Below are 20,681 nucleotides of genomic sequence, written 5' to 3'. Positions count from 1 at the left end.
AATATCATGACATATATCAGTACAAAGATCATGCTACTTGTCTTGATTAATTTACGTACTACATGATTATAAACTTATTTTTTTTTAGAACAACTTTTCGGCTGCTTGTATTACGCTGCAATTCCCTCTACATTACCAAGAATATTAACCCAGAAGGGTTCAGGTCTTTACCATTCTATAAACCCACTAATTCAACTTCATAATTCATCTTTATTCGGCAGCTCAAGTGGTCATAAGGATTAAACTATTAACAACAGTGTAAGTTCCTTCGTATTTGCAGAGTATAGTACTCCGTCACAGCCGAAAGGACCTGATTCATAATGACGTTATATTCATTATTTAAGTTGATGAAGATGAACCCTAGTCTGCTTTTTGTTCTCCATATCATAGTGATCCTACATTCAAGATGATGTGATATGCTTTGTTTCATAAATGGATCAGAATTGGTTGCAAAGGAATTCGCTAAGGTAATCCTTCTCCAAATTGAAATCCGAATCCTCTAAGAGCAGTTTCAAATCATCCTGACCCGTCTGGGATATAACTTCTCCATAATAAGTAATGGCCCAATGCTGGTAACATTTTTTTATGATGATTCCTTGTTATAAAGTTATTGTTATAGTTCTTCCAATATTAATTGCAGAAGAAAGTTATGAGAGGAACAAATAATATTTCATAAATACTCATACCAAATTAAAAATGAAAAATAATGTTTACTCCCCGTATAAAATTCGGTAAACATCTAACAAACCGTCAGTCCACGTAGACTCATCATCTCCACTGTTTACCAATGAAAATATCGAATCGTAAACATAAATGCATTTCTATACCGTGTGTACACAATTTCTTCGAAGTACTCCTGCTAGAAAGTCTGCGATAAGCTTTGGCGTGGCTTGGTAAGATTAATTTAATTCATAAATTGTATAGTGTAGTGAGAAAAAAGACAGGCATGCATTTAATAATAAAGATTTAGATATACAAACACAGCAAGTTATTTTAAATATATACAATTAATCAATATTTCTATCAACGTCAATTTGAATATTGAACTTGAAATTCTATGAGTTTTATTTATTTATACAAGCATTCAATCCAATCAAAAATCACCGAAAATCTTAATTATTTCCCAGACGATGAATCTTCTTGATTTTAGCACTCTTTCGTTTCAAAATTAGTTTTTTTTAATAATTTTTGACAGATAGATAAAATTGATGTTTCGACTTTTGTTTTGATAAAGACTTAAAGAAAATTCGAAACGTCAATTTTATCTATCTTTCAAAAATAATTTAAAAAAATTTTGAAACAGATGAGACTTAAAATCAAGAAGATTTAGAAACATAAACATATCAAAAGGTCTAATAAATAAGAATTTAATTATCTGTTTTTTCTTTTTTAAAACATAGTAACTACTATAAGAATTTTTATTGTTTATGAAGACCACTGCGCCTATGGTTTATAAGTGACACAAAAATTTATTGTACGTATTGTCAAATACAAGACAACAGATTTTAAAATACAACTGTTACATATATGTCGAACAACGTACGACACCCTTTTTTTATTTCGTTTTTAGAAGCACCTACTTTTAAAAGTCATGGTTCGGTACACTTATACGACTTTTTTTATTGATGGAAAACGTAAGAATCATTGAAACGGAAAATATTAGCTTTATTCGCGTATGGAATCTTGAAAGCTTTTCCACATTTTAAGTTTATATATATGTATTTTGAATTTGATCGTTTATTATAGATATTTTAGTTAAATGGAAGTGACTGTGTGAAACATATTTGGACAATATTGAAAAGGTAAAATAAGAAATGTACTAAAAATTATAGAATATCAATATAGGAAATAATAATGTTAATAATAAGTTAACGGTTTAATATGCGATAAAAGCACTCAACTATGTTCCCGGTGATACTCATCAGAAAGACACAAAAGAGATCAAATGAACTTATTAAGATAAAGAAACTAGGTGTCCAAAAGGACAATAGCAATCTACTGGCATCGGCGTTCAATCCCATGCAGCTGTGATTTATGATTTACTATCGGAATACGAGGTATGATCAAAAGTACGTGACTGAATTTTATTTGCAACAATCACTTACTCTGCATCTATTTTAATTAGTATTTTTCATACCCTCATATGTTGAAACAAGCAGTGACAAGTTCGAACCCGTTAAATCTTATTAGCCTGTTACCACAGCCGCTTCAACTGACGGACACATACGTAGTGAGGTTTATGTTTTCTTGGACTTGGAGGATTTTCCATTTTGAAATACGTCATTAATCCAAATAGAATATCGCTTATTTTTAATGTATATGGCTAGCAAAAATTCTAATTGGGTTAGGATTTCTCCTCATGTAGTAAATAGATTGCTTTGGCAAATATCTTCTCGTCTCAACACAAGCTTTACACAAAGTTTCAGCTTGATTTTTCGATACCTGCGAAAGGTCTTGAAAACGATAAGAGACTTGGGATAAGGAAGGTGGAAAAATAAAGAATAGAAATCATTTTTTTTTATCCGAAACAATTGAAATTAGTTTCAATTAAATTTCAATAAGTTTCAAATGATAAAAAAAATTAGGAAACGAGTGACTCGGCAACTAGGAAAAACAATACTTGAAAAAAGATATAAATTGAATCAATTTTTTAAGAAAAAAATTATTAATTATGAAAAGAGTGAATATCTATTGATAAGTAGCAGGCAATGGCAATGGAAGCGAAACAGGATGGTTGTGTATTCACTACGAAACGAGAAAAAAATATTACTCTTTCTTCTTTTTCACTCTCATCTTATCCATTTCTCCACTATTGCCCGTCTTTTGTTACATCATTCATTTGTCGTATTGATTTTTCTTTTCATCCTTCTTCCTGCGCTACTTATTCTAACTATGTTTTCCTGGGTTTTCCTCTCTTGTTGCGTTTTTATTAGGCTTTGTGATGTTCTTCTTTCTTTGTATCTGACCAGCTTATTCACCTTTTTACCCTCATTCTGATGAAATTTGGAGCGTGAAAATGAACTATTGTAATCTTTTCTACTAGTGGTAACAAGTGATGTCACCAGGTTACTGAAACCAGCAATATTAAATTGAATCTTATAGCAAGTGGTACCTCGTTTGAAAAGGATTTAAAATACCTATTCAATCATATTATTTTTTCAATTTACGATATTTTTGATAGTTAACATGAATAAATTTTGAATATCACTTTTAATTAATAAAGATTCAAAAGTCCGACTATAGTTAATTGTGAAAAAAGCTTTTCAATTGACGTTTTTACATTATATAATGTCTTTAATTAAGTTATTGTTTAGCGAGACGTTTAAGTAGAAAGAACCTTTTTTTTCAACCTCCGATAGGCTATAAATAAAAGACAAGTTCATGTAAAATAATAATTTTATTGCCAAAGGATTGTTACACATGCGGTTACTTTTCGACATAATTAAAGTTTGAGACATTTGACATATCTGTGGACAAGCTTTTCAATACGCTCCTCACAGATAGTTGCCACTAATGTAGCCTAACCGTTCAATAACAATAGAGTACAAAACAGATCTTGAAACTTCTGGAAATTCCGTAGACAAAGCAGTAATGGTGAATTTGGGGTTTTCTTTAACCTTTGTATCAACTCGTTGAACCAGGTTATCTGAAACGACAGATTGGCCTCCTTCATCATGCACATCACTACGGCCATCTTTAAACTTTCGACACCATCCACGCACAACACCATTACTCAAGAAGTTTTTCCCCTACACACGACTCATTCTCCGATGGATTTTTGCAACCCTGTGGCCTTCAGCCTGTAGAAAACGAATCACCCTGTAGCACAACGCCGACTGACGCCTGAATGTCAACAATGGCGGAGTGTGTAGGGCGGGAGCTTTGCAGTCGCCTACAGTCGCCTAGTAGATGAGCTTGCTGACAGAGTAACTGCTATTTTAATTATTGGTGAAAGTTAAAATAATTATCATAGGAATGAACGCGTTTTTAATGAGAGGTACCCCGATCATCCTATATCGAGGAGCTTTTTCAAAAGTTCCTACAGGTAATGTTAGTGTCGACCAACTATTAGTGTTGATAAACAAATTGATATAGATGCAGAAATTGTAGTGAACCCTTCTTCTTTTACAACCCAAGTAGCGTCTACCTGTGGAGTCAGTTATAGTACAGTACACAGGGTATTGATAAAAAATAAATTTAACCTAAACAAATTAAAATTGGTGCATGAAATTTCCGATGATAACTGCGACTGAAGGCTGTAATTCTGTGAAAATATTTGCACTAAAATTCTCCAGACCAGACTATGGACAATTTGTTTTAGTGACGAAAGTACTTTCTTCTTTAATACAAATTTTAATACTCAAAACGTGAGGTATTGGAGTAACATAAATCCTCACATATTTCGTGTTTCCCATTAAAAGTAAATATTTGAGCACGTATTTTAGAAAACCACATAGTCGGCCCTCTTTTTTTATTTAACTAGTGAAGTGTATCTCGAGATGTTATAAAACTTAATTGAGCTGTTAATTATCCACATTCTGGAAGATAATTCAAATGTATTTGGTGACTTGGTAACCAACAAGATGGTGTTCCTACATTGTATTACTTTGCAGTAAAAAGTTATCTAGATGAGGTAAATCCTTGTAAGATGGATTGGACTGAAAGAACAGTAGATGGTAAATTGAGTTGGATATAGATGAATTCTAACAGAATAACATCAAAAAGAATATCGTTTTTAAATTGAGTCTCATAGAACAATCCCAACTGCTATAACATTATGAAAAATTGAAATTTGTAAATTTACAATTCTATTAAAACCAACCAACCAAAAAAGTTAATACACATATAAATTGTTTTTAATACATAACGTGAATATTTTTGTTTGTGTATTTATGGACGATTCAAAATAGTTTACATTCTCAATAAACATAAATGATTTCTGCGAAGTTTTTTATTGTCACAAATGTATTCCTAAAAATAGCTCAAGTAACTATTTAGTGGAAGCAAAAAGACCCAATCCTATGCCAAACGTCCTTAACTGATTTGGCAATAGCTGTTCGTGTCCTTTTTCAAAACAGTCTTCTTCGAAATTGCATTTGGGAAATAGTAAGAAATTGATAGACCTATTTACCACTACCAGACGTATACAGTGGTTTCATGAATTATTTGAAATTCCGAAATGTTTATTGATTGTAATTTAATACTCTTATAAAAATAATTTATGATAAATGATAATGTCTTTACAGATTTTTTAGATAAATAACTACAAATATGTTATAAGTTGATTCATATACGGTGGATAAAAACGTAAAAGTTGATGTTAAAAACTCATATAAATATTCAAAATATAATAACGTAAATATTCACTCCATTTTTTGAGTACCCTGTTTGTTAAAATCGAAATTGATGAGTATCAAAACAAGAAATAAATTATCTAGATTATCTCAATAATGGTTCAAATAATTCAGTCAAAAAATATCACAATTTATTAGATAGTTTCCCAAAATTCTCATGAAATCGATCATTTGAGTATTGAGTCTGTATGGAGTACCCCCATAACCATTATCTTAAGGTGGTCGGCTTATTTAATTCATAGTAAAATAGTGGGCGGCCAAGATTCGTTAAGCGAATAGGCCTTATTATAAGTCCGTCGCGCTCCATTTCAAATAACCAAAGGCTTATTTCCTTCTAAAAGCCGATCAGGCGCTTTGGCTTGAACCTGACGAATTAGGTTATGATTCCTAACGAGCTAAAGAGGGAGAAACTGCGGTGACTTAGTTCCAAACTTTTTGGAGCCAACTCGTTGTACGATGATCGTGGAACCAGCGGTTCTTGGCCTGTTAACAGGCTTTTCCTGGACCTCCGGGCTGGAAACTCTGGGGTAGGAATGCTGGAGGTTAAGACAACCTTAGGATTCGTCTTAGCAGCCTTGGTCTTCTTTCTTTTTTTTTTCTCCTCACCACTGATGTTGGTGAGGTGTTTGAACCTGGCGTTTGCTTTGGGAGTAGTGAATTCTGTAGTTCCTGTTTGCTCAGAAACCTCGGGGGAAAGAGGAGGATTCATCATTGTTCCTGCTCTAGCGTTGCTCTTGGAATTTTTCCAGGTTTCTTGCAAGCTTTGTTTACGATACCCGATGAGGGCATCCGCTGGGGTCCCTCACCAACCTCAAGGTGCAACGGTTCCTTATTGGAGGACGAATAATATATTGCGCTTGATGAAGATGATCGTAAAAAGTGCGTTAAAGTCTATAAAAAATATTGCGGGGACATAGGCTATAAAGGACGTGGAGATATAATAAGGAAATATATAACATCGTTAAAATGAAAAAAAATCGTCAAATTTTAATAGAACGGCAAACCATTTAAAATTCAATCGACCTAATGTTTACATGATGGAGCTTAGATTAGGTCTTCTCATATATATTTGAAGAGGTAGACTTATTCAACTAATAATGGAGAGAAAACTCCTTCAAAGGAGTTCGTCTTATAATAGTTGATGCTAGGAGTGAAACAGGTTTCGTACCCAATTTATATGTTAGCGCCCTATCACAGCAAATCAAAAGAGACACTACTAACCCTTGTTGAATATAGTCAAATTTCTATATTCCAAAATAAATTTTCCAATAGCTTATATTTTAGTTTCTTAATTTATAATATAACATTTATCGGGATTATTCCGTGTCCAGCCATTTTCTTGTTTTCTATAAAAATAAATTACATTAAAATGAATGATGTGACACATTTTTGGCAACTAAATTGCCAATTTTTTATCTATTTCCTCGTTCATTATATTGTATATAAGTTGGCATAATTTGCTTACATAGATACATAAATCTATGTGTAATAATTTACATATACACACATATTCCATTTTTATAAATAAAATATTCAATGATATTTAGTACCGTTATTATTCTCACATTTATATAAAAAATATGTATTAGATGAGATGAACTAATACGTAACCTCGCTAACACTTTGACCTATTGATCTATTTCGACCCCGTATTGTTAACCAGTCAGGTAGCTACTTGTCTAGAGGCTTACGGCTTACCTCTTCTGGCTCTAAAAACCTTGAATGTAGGTACCGTAGCTTTGTCTATGGGACACTTATTACTAAACTTACTTCCACCTCAATCTTTTGAATCAGCTCATTTTAGATTCATAATTATTTTCAAAAGTTAGAACGAGATATATTCCTAAATTTTCAATGACTAGAAATGATAGAAAGTGAGTTGGGATGAAACTAAAAGTTTTACTACTTGGATGAACCATACGAGTTCTGGCTATTAAATAACGCCACACACCTTTCCATTGATCAAAGCAGTGCTGGAAGTTTTCTTTGGTGAGGGCCTTTAGGAGCTCTGACGTTTTTAGCTTTACCGCTTCCAGCTTTTCGTCAAGAGTTATATTTTTTGGTACCAACTTCGCACAGACTTTTGTCATATGTGTAAAATTTTTCTAATCGTTTCCGGAGTTGAAACATTTACAAGGCGACCTGGGCGTTGGTCATCTTCAGTGCTCTCTTGGCTCAATGAATTAAGCTAAAACTACAAAAAAAATCATTAGGAAATAAAATAAATCAGAAGATGAATATAATTGAGTCGTAATACACAATCATCGCTAAAATTTGGATAGAAATGTACCATGGCAAATTCCAATGACAGATTTTTAGAGAAAACTGTGAAAAAGAGAAAATCTAAATGAGTCGTGTTTACGAATTCAAACGTGGTAGTAATATTTACTACTGTTACTTTGGTAAATTGAGAAAGAATGTAGCGACCACAAATTTGGCTCTTAGCACCTCATATGTGGAATTTCGATTGACTAATTATACCATATGTAAGGTCAGAAAATGATAATAGAAGGTCAATTGGTTTCATTAACTGGTCAACGTTAGAAAATTTTTTGTTAAGAGTTAAAGTTTTTCAAGGTCATTGATAAATTTTAGTATCTCATTCATGAGAAAAATGATAAATTCCACCTGTGCGCAATCGAGAAGGTTTCTTTGATAATTGGTCAGCTTATATAAATATTTGGTCATATTGAAAAAAATAAATGAGTTGTTATCAGTATTCTTTACTAGACGGAGTGGGGAAATTATTCTTTTATAAAAAAGAAACTTAGAAGTATACATATTAATGGAGTATAAATATAAAGTATAGAGAGTTGAAAAACTCAAATTATAATTAATATATTTGGGTTTAATTTCCATGGTAATATGTTAAGTATATAAAATATTTCCAATTAAAAAAAATGTGTTCATATAAAATTATTATGAAAGCTAATTATCTATCATACAATGCATTCACTTTGACCTTCACCATTCTGTGTGGTTCATAGTAAAGAGCTGTGTGTAAGTCTTCACGGCCCTGATACAATGAACATGCCCAAAACATGCTTGTTACGCCAATGACAACTTATTTAATTTTTTTCAATAATAAATTAAACTGACCAAATATTCATATAAGCTGACCAATTATCAGCGAATTCTTTTCGATCGCGCATAGGTGCAATTTTTGAGTTTTCTAATGAATAAGGTGCTAAAATTTCTCAATGACCTTGAAAAACTTTAACTCTTAATAAAAAATTTTCTAATGTTGTAGAATTAATAAGTCCAACTGACCTTTTATGACCAATTTTCGACCTTTCAGATAGTATAATTCGAAATTCCACACTTAGAGTGCTAAGATTGCGGAGCCCAAAAATTTCCAGTAGCTTTAGGTAAATTTTGAAAATAATGACGCATAAAATTACCTTTGACATCTCATTTTTTTAATATTTTGTTGGTACATTTCCAATTACAGTGGAGTTTAAAATCAGCGAATAAATAGCATAGATTGAACAGCACAGAGAGCATTTGAATACTTTCAAAAACTAAAAAGTATGCTAAGAACAAATTATTATAAGGTAGTTGGTTAATTGGAAGACGTAATGCATAAGTAGATAAATAACTAAGTGTTTGCAACTGATCTATTAATACCACAGAAATTTCAGGATGTGGGATGCCTCTAGCTGCCAAAGATATTCATCTTCTACTTCTTACAGTCTCAGATCTTCAGAATTTTCAGGGTTTTGTCATTACTATTCCATATTCACATGGTCTAAAAAGCTAAACACAACATAACTAAACATAATACTTTTCATTCGGTAAAAAATCCAATATTGCTTTCTTTTAATGTATACGGATAGTGAACGTTCTGATTGGGTTAGGATTTCTCCTTAAAACAATAGTGCAATTGGAAATTGCTTTACAAGCTTTACACAAAGTTTCAACTTGCAATTCATTTTATTATAGAACAGATCGAACGACCACTCAGTCAAGTTGTTTTGAAAAATGTCTCAAATTGAGTTTTCGCACTGTCAAAAAGAAGGATTAATACCAAAATAAATCAAAAACAGAATGGAGGCTCTTTACAGTGACTTGTGTCCATCATTTTGAACAATTAAAAACTGATATTATTTTTCTGGGGACTAGAATCATTAGAGGATAACCCACGTGCGGAAGGTCATTGATTCTGGAAAACATTATTAGAAAGTGACCGAGATCTGAAAACCAAAGAACTGGCAGCACAGATTGGTATTTCTAAAACAAGTATTCTTAAGATCCTGCATGAGAATTTAAATATGACAAAAATCAGGGCGAACTCTCAGCGCAATGCAAAAGGAGCAACGAGTAGAATGTTGTGAGTGATTTTTGTGGCTTTGCAACGAGTAAGTGGAATCCGATCAATTGTAACGAGTGATGTCTTTTATTATGTTGCGACATGCCTTAGATTGGCATCGAAAAAGAGAACTCATGCCAAAAAAAAGCAAAAGTCATAAAAAGTGATGGCTACCATATTTTAGGACTGCGAGGGTATACTTTTGACTGTTTCGCTTCGCTTTCCAAGGCTACTGTACACGAATGTGGCCTCATAGAGATTGAACACCCACCATATAGCCCAGATGTAGCCCCATCCGATTATCTATTATTCGCAAAGCTGAAAGCCGAGTTAAAGGACCAAAGATTTAACAGCGATGATGAAATTAAACATGCTTTTATGGTGGCATAGCAGCTTTAGTCATATTTTCTGAAAAGTGTGTGGAAATTAAGGGAGAATATAATAGAAAATAATCAATTTTTTTCATTCAAGACCTTTCTTTCCATTTATGTTAATTATATTTTTGTGAATATCGGTTCTCAGTTCGGAATTACGCTTTAGTTATTTAATTATGTTTATTTTTGATTTACCGTTTTTTTTTGTTGCAGTACGGGAAGCAGCTCAGGGAAAACTATAGGGCTTTTCGGAATAAACAGGGTGATAGTATCAACTCTAAAGACTATAATAGCTACTCCGTACCTAATGTAAGTACCGATTCAATTTAAATAAAAGAAAGTTTTCGTGCAGAAGAAAAACATCGGAGAAAAACTGAATTTAACTTTACTAATACTAAATGATTTCATACTGCCAATTTAAATGCTCACATTTACATAATAATAGTTACATTCCACCAGTGTTAATACCTAAGGGATCAGGACAAGTCTGAAATTCTGGTCGTTTCAGTGAAAAATTATAATTGGAGTTGAACCGTTACTGCTCTTTGTAGGGTGCCGATTTGCATGCGGTTTTTCCCATCACCATGTTTTGTCGTCATTGGAGTTTCACTGCTAAACTATTTTGGGGATATTTGCTCGGAAAAGTGTAGAACGGAATTAAATTGTTGCATTCTCCGTTAAATCCTGAAATATTCAAGTAACTTGGGTGCTTTACATTTTGGTAATAGTTGATCAACTTATATGATGGAGTAAAATTTGCTGACACCGTTGTTTGTTAACAAGTTATAAAATAATAATGAATAAATTAACTTGTAATTTGCCGATTATTTAAGGATATATCTCTAGAAGAAATATGACAAGAATCAATGTAGATTGCTAATTTGAGATATATAGAAGTTGAAATAAATCTGTTTTCAATATTTTCGATTAAAAGATTTGTTTCTTGTTGTAAATATAAATGATAGGGAGAAATCATATAATAAATCTTTTGTTTTATTTATTTAGATATAAAAAAAATCGTTATCAATAATCATAATTTTACAGTTTAGAGTTTATATTACATTACTATAGTCTATTTTTATGAATCAGAGAGTAATAAAATGATGAAAAATTCGTAATTTTGACCTCATTCTTGTTATGTGCAGCTTGTGGTTATAAAAGACCAATAGAAACTCAGGTACATTTATTGGAGTTTTTTATTAGTAAGTTGGTTTTATTAATTATTACTCAGGTACATTAATTAAAAATGAAATTAGTTTGGTTATCAATTCCTGGAAACAATCGAATTCAAGCACAAGCCTTTCATATGTAAGGTATAAGAAGTTCAATTGTTAATTTGAATATTTCTCTATTTTCTTATATCCATTACCAGAGTCGCTGCTTCTGTCTTCAGTAACCCTATAGGCGCGAGGCTTAGAATCGAGGATGGCGAAGCAGTATCACAATAATCAAAGTTTGATCAACTACTTAAAACTTATACTAAGTTGGAATTTCTGGAACCGTTGGCAATATTCATACTGAACACACTGTTTACACTGCCACTACACCAACACTTACAATTGTATTGTCTGACGCGCGTTTCGATAACCAAGTTATCGTCTTCAGAGACTGAAGGTAAACATAGTTTTCGAAACGCGTGTCAGATAGTATAATTGTGAGTGTTGGTGTAGTGAATAGTGTCCACTTAAAACTTTTTGAAGAAATACAATTATGAAGCGAAGATCGTTGTAAAATTTAAGTAAATCTAGCAGAGATCTCCCCGCGCGTCCTTAACCTCTAGGAGCGTAAGTAAGAAATAAGAAAGGTTGTCATGAAGCATTGTGGAAGGTATAGAGACATGGGAATGTTTGTTTTCCCCAAATAGTGTATTGGGTAATTTGTACGTGGTCAAAAGTATATGTAAAGTTTTTATTGTTAAAAATTGATCAAAAATTTGTTGAAATATATTAAAATAACAATAGTTTTTTTATAATTTGTGTTTTTTTTAATAAACAATACAAACTATCGTCGCTATCAATCGTGAATTCAGTTAAACTTCCTTCTTCCGAGAAGAACTTGATTTACAGATGTTTTCTACCCTAACAGGTGGCGTCAAAAGGTCTAGGACCTCCGTTCCTGTGACAGCTTCCTTCTTCTTCCCTCCTTAAACTAGTAATAACTGGATCGGATGACTGTAAAATACTAAAAAGATCTGTATTAGTGAATTGCCTCGACGATTTTTTAGTGTGGCTTTTCCGATATGCTCTCAAATCTTTATATCTTAATGCTTTTGCTTCTTCAAATAGTTGAACCCAATTCTTCCCTAACAACTTGGGTTTTTAGTATTGATTTAGTACTGACTTCTAAAGTTACTTCTGGTTGTCTTATGCGAGAAGTTGATGGTAATGAAAACAGTTCATTAAAGTAAGCAGCATTTTGCCCCATAAAACTTGTTTCTACTCTAATGCAGATTTGCCATATTTACGAAAATGCGAAACACAGCTGATAAATGTTACGTTCCACTGATTTTAAACTTTCTTCATCATGCCCTTTATATATTAAATGATTGAACATCTTAACATTTTTCCATTTTATTTTTACCCTTCAGTTCTTGCCAAATGATGGAAAGATTCAATGAAATAGCTGTAAAGTGGAATAAACGTTCCAAAGAAAACTTATTTTCAAAAAGGGGAAAATATGGGCAGCTATTTTTTTAACAAATTTTATATACTACTATGATATTTTATTTAAACTAAAAATTAACTAGTCGTGATTAATTTTGTATACCTACTATTTATTGTTTATCTTTGTCTTGAATTTTTGTATAAAAATAATTTATATATTGATATTAAAGTATGTACCTTTTACCTATAACTAGATTATATCCAAAACACGAATAATTAGTACAATTTTTTTTTATTTGTACTCTTCGACAATGCACGAACAATCGTCTGAGGTGTACGCATCAACGCAAACAAAAAACGAGAAAAGCGGACGTTTCAGGTATATTTTTTTTGCCTCCCCAAAATCCCCGTTTCATATTAGCAAGTTTTGCGGCATTTTTTAAAGCTTGACAATGTGGAGTTTGCAGTATATCAAACCTACTATGCAAAGTGCCAGTTTGGTAGGGATGAAAGCAGTTTTGTTGAAGATAGGACAAAACTCCCTAAAGTGTACATGTCTGGTAACTCTTGATCTCTGATATTCGTTGTAAGCTCGTGCACGTGTGTATCGATATATGACCATGCCGCTGACAGAGGAAAAAAGTACTGCTTGACTTGCGTAGATCGTTTTTCTCGCTTGCCCGCAGCTATCCAAATGATTCATCAAGAAGTTGTTCGGGGATGTGGTCGATGGATGATCTCCCTCTGATCTTTTGTCGTATCTACTTGCTTCCCAAACTTTTTGACCTCTCTAACATTCTTCGTTCATACCATTTCAATTGTTTCTAGTGTCGGTTTGGCGTTTAGTCTCACCATCATATCTTCATTTCATCCTAGTTTTTTAGTTGCGAAGATTTTTCATAGGTCGAAAATACATTGCAGGCTTCTTTTCACGTAGTTAAGACAAAACAAAGAAATGTTTTGCAAGATGCTTTTTGTGCTTTTATTGTTAAATAGCTAAGGGCAGAGCAAAGTGAGTTGTCCTATATATTAATATCCGTACTGCAATGTTTCCTGTATTATGTTTCGACTGTTCTCATTAATTAAACTGAACCGTTTGATATTCACGTTGCAATTATTGTTTGATAATTATAAATGTCAATTCACATTTATTGCCTGGGAATATGAATGTGATATACAAATCGAATTTTCATGTCAAAATTAAACTGCACGTCGGTGAGTTCCACCATTTAATTGAGCCGGCAATGGTCTATTTTCCGCCTTTAATTAAAAAAAATAACCAGTTACTTTCCATTAGTTTAAATTGAACTAATCAGTTTAAATTTTTTCTTCGTTTAATATTCAGCAGTCACAATTTAATTGACGAGCTACGGGTATTGATATCGCTATCTCTATCGGTAGTGCTTACCTTGTAACTCTATTTTTTAAGTATTCATGGACAATAACAAAAACATTATACATTGTTATTCTCCAGTGGCGTACTCACACTAATCAAAACTGAAAACATAACAGCAAAGAGAGGGAGGTTCGTTGGATTGTTTGTAATAGATTTGTCCCTTATATAGGAAAAATTTTCCTCTGCAAGACTGGTAATGGATTTTTGAGGGTGGTGTGGGTGGATTGAAATAAAAAGAGCAAAAAGGGCTTGACAAAACAATCAGCTTTTGGTAAAGTGTAACAGATTTTTTATCATTTAAGTGGATACAACTGCGGGTGTCGTCTGTCGTAGGTCATTTTCCGGTGAACGGGCTCACCAGGTTACAGGAGCACCGCAGAATACCTGCAGAATCGTCAAAAATAACACATTTTAAGGATCTATTTTCATTTAATCATATTTATAATCAAATTTTATTTGGTTTCATGAAATTCTACTAGATTTTCCAATAATATTACATTATTATTTTTCCGATACAACCACGGCAGATGCTCTTCCAAGCTGTCCAACATAATCCCATCTAGAGCAGTATCTGCAAGACCTACTCGACAGGTAGACGTGGTTTATAAACACCAAGTTCGCCTGCAGACGCTCAGAACGTTAATTTATCAAGACTCCTGAGAAAAGCTGTGGAAACAAAAGCCTATTTAGATAAATAGAGGAACTTAGGATGGACAAAAATCTATAAAGAGGCAAAAAGGGCCTTCCCGAATTAGTAAGAAGAACATTAGAAAATCCTCAAGGAAAGTTGTAGGAATAAAAGTCTATGAACGCAAAAATAGAACTACGGATAGAGAAAAGCCTATAGCGAGGCTTCTTGAAGTAATACTTGGAAAGAGAGTATATAAGAAATAGGAAGAAATGGTAAAGTTGAAGGAACAAAAGCCTATGAAAACAAGTAAAGAATCAAAAATAAAAAGGATTCTTTACCGAGGCCGGAAATGGAGAAAATTCTGAAATATTACTTGGAAAGACGACAGGATGGTAACTAGAAAATTAGGGAATCCCCAAAAAAATCTGTAGGATCAAAAGCCGTGAAAAAAAAACAGAATCAATATCAGAGAGAATCTTTTAGAGATACCTGTGAAAGAGGAGATTAAAAAAAATTTCTAAAGGAACTAGAAACGAGGAAATTAGAGTATCCAATAAAAGTTGAATAAACAAAAGCAAATGATGGCAAAAACAGAAACAAGAATATTTTAGAGAGTTTAGAAAGTAACACTAAAAAGTGGAAAAAAACACATTCTTATGGTAACTTTTCTTAGAAAATGCAAAAAACGCGATCCCAAAATTTTTTTAATCATTATGTAAGGTTTTTTTAGCTATTTATCAAAATTTTATACTTTAATTACTGGAAATACGTGAGATTTCATTTCACATTTATTAACTCCAGTAATTAAAGTATAAAATTTTAATGGATAGCTAAAAATTGTACCAAATGATTGAAAAAAATTTCGATATATTATTAGAAAGTAGAGATAAAAGTCGATATTTTGAGGTGAGAATTTTTTATTGGGTTGGTTTTTCGATATTTCTCCAAAATAAGATGAAAAATAAATGTTTCAAATCAAACAAATTGTAGTCTATTTGGGACACGACACAAGAAGGTAAGTTTTCATCGAATTTCGTGAAAAAAAAACAAAAAATTTGATTGTTCCAATTTTTCACATTTTTACAATTTTGAAATTATGTTAAAAAATTGTGGATACAAAAATTGTATATCTTTTTATTACCTACAACTTTGCTATTCCAATTTTTTCCACAGAACTTGGTGCAAATTAAGATAAACATTCTTCTTTTCTCCCTATCAGTTTCTTCCTACTACTATTTTCTTTCATTTTCCACTATTCTCAAAAGCTTTAGCACTGGTCTATAAGGTTAGTTCATATATTTAATGACAAATTTATGTATGTATAAATTGGAGCGGAGACATTCTAAAAACAAATATGATAATACACCTTGAAATAGACATAAACCATTAAAGAAAGAAAGGACATTCAAAGATCGTACAAACAAAACAGTAAAACACTTTAACATTGACCTGGTTTGCTCCACTAGGTAATACAAGATAGCAATAAAAATAATGAAACACAATAGGCGAAGCATAAAATTATTGCTACTTGCTTCAAGACCAATAAATTATTATTATACCTAGGTCAGTAATTAAAATGATCAACTTAACCATGAAGATTCAAGATCTGGTTACCCCGACAAAAATTTGTTGTTTCCAGATAAAAACCTTGGTATGACTTCCTTGTTTCTATTTTGTTGCAATGTGTAAGCTAATATGGAAATAATTAGTCTCGACGATAATGCGTCATTGGAATATTCATTCTTACTATCACATATGAAAATTACCTATTTCATAATACGAGCGTTGCTACTTGAGTTTTAAGATAAACAAATAAAAACAATTATTTATAGTTGGATATGGTTTTATTGTTTTTCAAAATATTCTCCATTAAGATCAATACACATTTGTATGCGTTTGAACCAATTGTCGAAGCATTTTTCCATTTCGACTGAGGTACTTCCAAAACATTTGAACGTATCAACCTCTTTTTCAGGTGTATAAAACGTCTCGCAATTTATTTTTGAACTGCAGGAATAACAAGAAATCATTGGATGCCAAATTAGGAATGTACCGCAGATGACATATTAATTCGATGTTTTGACTGTTCAAAAACGTTTTTGTTTGAACTGACAGCTCGCATTATCGTGGTGGAGAAGGATTCTTCTTCTACGATTGGTTTCCCTGACTTTTGAATTGGCCGTTCTACCTTGGGCGAATGGCGACAAGTCCAGTTATTCCGACAAAACAGGCAACCATTTGCTTTGATGTGCTTCGTGCGCAAACAACTTTGATTGAATTTCTTTGCAAATATAACAAATATTTTTGATAGCAATATATATAGTTCATGAGGAATAACTATTAGTCTCAGTTGAATATTGAAGTTTACTGTAGGTACAGAGGAAACCTAAGCTTTTGGTTTCCAATCGAAATTTCGATTTCCAATCGAATCGAAAAATTTATTTATTTTTGAAAATCTTGTGACTTTTTACTGATGCTATCTTCATCAATCTTAAATCTTGCTTCTCTCACTTCTTATTTTAACATGCTACATCCAAAGAGAAGAAAAAAAACTTTATTATTTACTAGGGTAGCGTTTTGTTCACAACATGTGAAATTTGACACTATTTTCTTAAATAATATACTGTTTTTTATATTTTATGTTTTGTACTTAAAAATATTTTCCACTACATCACCAGACTATGAGAAATTAATTTAGTTTTCCAGATTTTTTTGGATAATTTTCAAGATTTTATTCCTATTGTCAATTAAGGTCTGGAAAGTTAACGATCAATAACTATTAAGGCCGTTTCATAAACTTGACTTTCCGTTTGCCCTTGCCATGATTTTGCCTAATGCTCCCAATAAAAAAACTCTTCGTTATTTTTCATAATGTCATCCATAAATACTGGATTAACGTCACTAGCTAACGGCAACGGCAAACGGAAAGTCAAGTTTATAAATCTAAATTTAGGTATGCCGCGTTGAAATTGAATTCTTCAAGAAACACAATTGCATCTAAAGCAGTACCAAAGTTTTTGGCTCCCAATTTTGTTTATCTATTTTTGAAAATCTTTTAATTTCTACTGAGGCTTGTATTCATCAGACTTAAATCTTGGTGGGGGTGCAATTTATTCAAATACGTTCGAGATAAGATAGTATTTAAAATATTTTATTTTAGGTCTCAAATCAGATATTTTTCTTATACCGACACTTCTTATTTCAACATGCCACAGTCAACAAGAACCCTAAATAATTATTTTTTTAGCTTGACACACGTAATGATGAAATATTAAGTGGAGGTCATTTGTAGTGGAATTTTTCATCAGTCTTGATTAAAATCCAAGCCGAAGGGTTGATATCATTAAAATCTCATCGGAGTCTACGATAATTCCCCTAAACACTCCCAAATCATGTTATTTCCTTCAAATTCTCACTGCATATTAAAATCATTTGATGACTTCCACTAATAATGTCGCCATACCCCAGAGAGCAGATATTTAAACGACCGACGCATGCATTTTTGACATGAATCTATATATTTCTCTAAACTAGTTCACATAAAGAACGATAACATCATAAACAGTTGTGTCACAAATGGATATACCCACTTTTCACGCGATCTGCTCGTTTGGTGTTCGCTAGGTACAAATTTTATTGAATCAAATTACTTCTTTTTATACTTAAAGTCATGTGAATGTAAAAAGAAATATTTTATAATAGAAAGTATTGGGAAATTAAAAAGAAATCGTAAGTGATTTTCAGTGTCAACGAAATATCTATCAGAAAAAATATGGGATTTCTGTAATATTAGGAGAAATATGTAAAACGTTCATACAATTTCCATATCACCTTCACGGTCGTACTTACTTACGTCTCGACTCAACGGTCCAACGAGGACCTTGGTCTTCTTTATCATACAATTCAGTTTTTCCGATTGTTAATATTCATTTTCTTCTGGTACCTCTTATGTCCACCTTTTTCTAAGTGCGTCATATACCTCTTTGTCCTCCTATTCTTATTCTATATATTTTTAATGAACACATTTTAGGATTTTTCTCAGACCAGAATGGTCCCTTTTATATAGGAATATTTATGAGGACTGCTCAATATTTATAATTGGATATACCTTTATTGTTTTTCAAATAAGATCAGTTCACTTAAGCACGCGTTCAAACCAATTGTCGAAGCATTTTTTCCACTCCAAAACATGTGATTTAAACTCAACAACCGCTTCTTCAGGAGGATCGCAATTTATTTTGTTGCTGGAATAAGAAGAAACCATTGGGTGTCGAACAAGGACTACAGCGACGGATGACCCATCAATTAGCCGTTTTTGTTTCAACTGATGTGTGAGAGCTCGTATTGTTTTCTGCGATTGGTTTTTCTGACTGTACGAACAAATACGAACAAATCATTCAGAATTGACCGTTCTACGTTGCTCTAATGGCGACATGTTTAGTTATTCCGGAAAAACAGGCGACCATTTGCTTCGAAGTGCTTCGTGCGCCAACTTTTGTCGGATTTGGCTCGTCTTGAAATACCTATACAGTTGATTGTTGTTTAGTTTCGGTTTCATATGCATAGATCAATAATTCATCGCCTGTAACGATTTGAAAGACTTCTTTTAAAGTAGCGCCACTGAATTTTTTCAGCATTCCTTTGCACCAGTCAACACGATTGTCAAATTATGCGGTATCTAACGCGAACAAATCTTATGACAGTCAACAACAGCATCGTTTTTTTCTGGTACAACAGCCAATTTTGGACGAAATTCATCCTGTAGCGTCCACGATTGAATTCAGAAAACCAACGAAACACAGTGGTTCGTGATGGTGCTTCATTAACAAAAGTCGAAGCGTTTTGAGATACTGTTGGTTTAATCCACGTCATAGAAATTCGTAAAATGTAAGCTACTGAAATAGCGCTCGTATGAAAACACGCTCTGAGTACGTTCACCTTTCAAAATGTCATAATTTCTAATGGCAATGTCAGTATCTCAAAACTTAAGTAGTAATCCTCGTATAATGTTGATGATTTAGACATAAGACCTTTCGGGCATAGAGATATCTGTAAATCTCGTTTAATGGCTAATACGTTTCTTTTCTTATCCTCTTCCTCATCAAACTTAGCTGTTTTTAATACAAATTAGTGTATTCTGGTATAATCTTTGATTTGGTTTTGTTTGAAATGCTTCTTTAAAAATAATAAACATAATGGCGAAAAAAAAAGTATTGAACACTCGAAATAATCTGAAATTTCAAGCGTTTTTAAGAAATGTAAATACGCAGATCATTTACATTCTTTTGCAATTAAAAGTATTCATAAATATTTCATGGTTGATAGCTTTTAAACAAAAAATGTGCATCAAACCTTACATAATCACAGTTGTTGGAGGAACACTGTTTTAATTATGTTGAAATGTAAAAAAACTACCAAATTTATGACTGTCATTATGTTGACACTTGACAACAACCAGCAGCAAGAGACAATTTACTTAACTGTTTACGTGAAAGAAATATTACTTCATGGATGTTAAGCTTTTACGTGTTGGTATTATGAGAATTATTTATAATTTCACTATTCTGCATTCGAATACAGGGTAAATTAACTTGAATATTAAACTAGACGTTTAAACTTTAAACAACTGCAAACCTATTCTTAGCATAATCTTCATCCCAAAACTCTAGTAACCGATAGAGATGAAGGTGGATGTTGATTCGGTTCCAGTTGGTACCTTTATAGATAGATAAATTTCCTTCCAACCACTTTTGTATTGTTTAGAAGTAAAGTGGTTTAGATTAGATAACTGTATGCCGTTGTTCAGTGAGAAAATCATTCGTAATTACTCCTCCTAGGTCATCTCACGCTCTTTGTGGCCAGTGCTACAGAATAGGAAGACAACAGAACTATGGGAGGCTATGGGAAAGCCTCGATCCGAAGGGTCGTAGCAGTGATTACCGGTCACTGCACAGTAGGCTCTAGACTCGGGAAAATGGGTATCAGAACCGACGATCTTTGTGGAGAATGCAGTG

General features: G+C 32.6%; 1 protein-coding gene across 4 annotated transcripts in view; it reads left to right on the top strand.

Moving 5' to 3' along the window:
* Window positions 1–20,681, top strand: part of LOC130442195 (growth factor receptor-bound protein 14-like) — a 385,241-nt gene that overhangs the window by 239,938 nt on the left and 124,622 nt on the right. For all 4 annotated transcript variants that reach the window (XM_056776316.1, XM_056776314.1, XM_056776313.1 and 1 more), the window contains exon 8: window positions 10,251–10,346. In XM_056776316.1, coding sequence (XP_056632294.1) covers window positions 10,251–10,346 — 96 coding nt within the window. The remainder of the gene's footprint in view (window positions 1–10,250; window positions 10,347–20,681) is intronic.

Source organism: Diorhabda sublineata, chromosome 3 (assembly GCF_026230105.1).
Source record: "Diorhabda sublineata isolate icDioSubl1.1 chromosome 3, icDioSubl1.1, whole genome shotgun sequence".
Classification (NCBI taxonomy): Eukaryota; Metazoa; Arthropoda; class Insecta; order Coleoptera; family Chrysomelidae; genus Diorhabda; species Diorhabda sublineata.
Note: the sequence above shows the minus strand (reverse complement) of the source record. Positions and strands in the feature narration are given on the sequence as shown.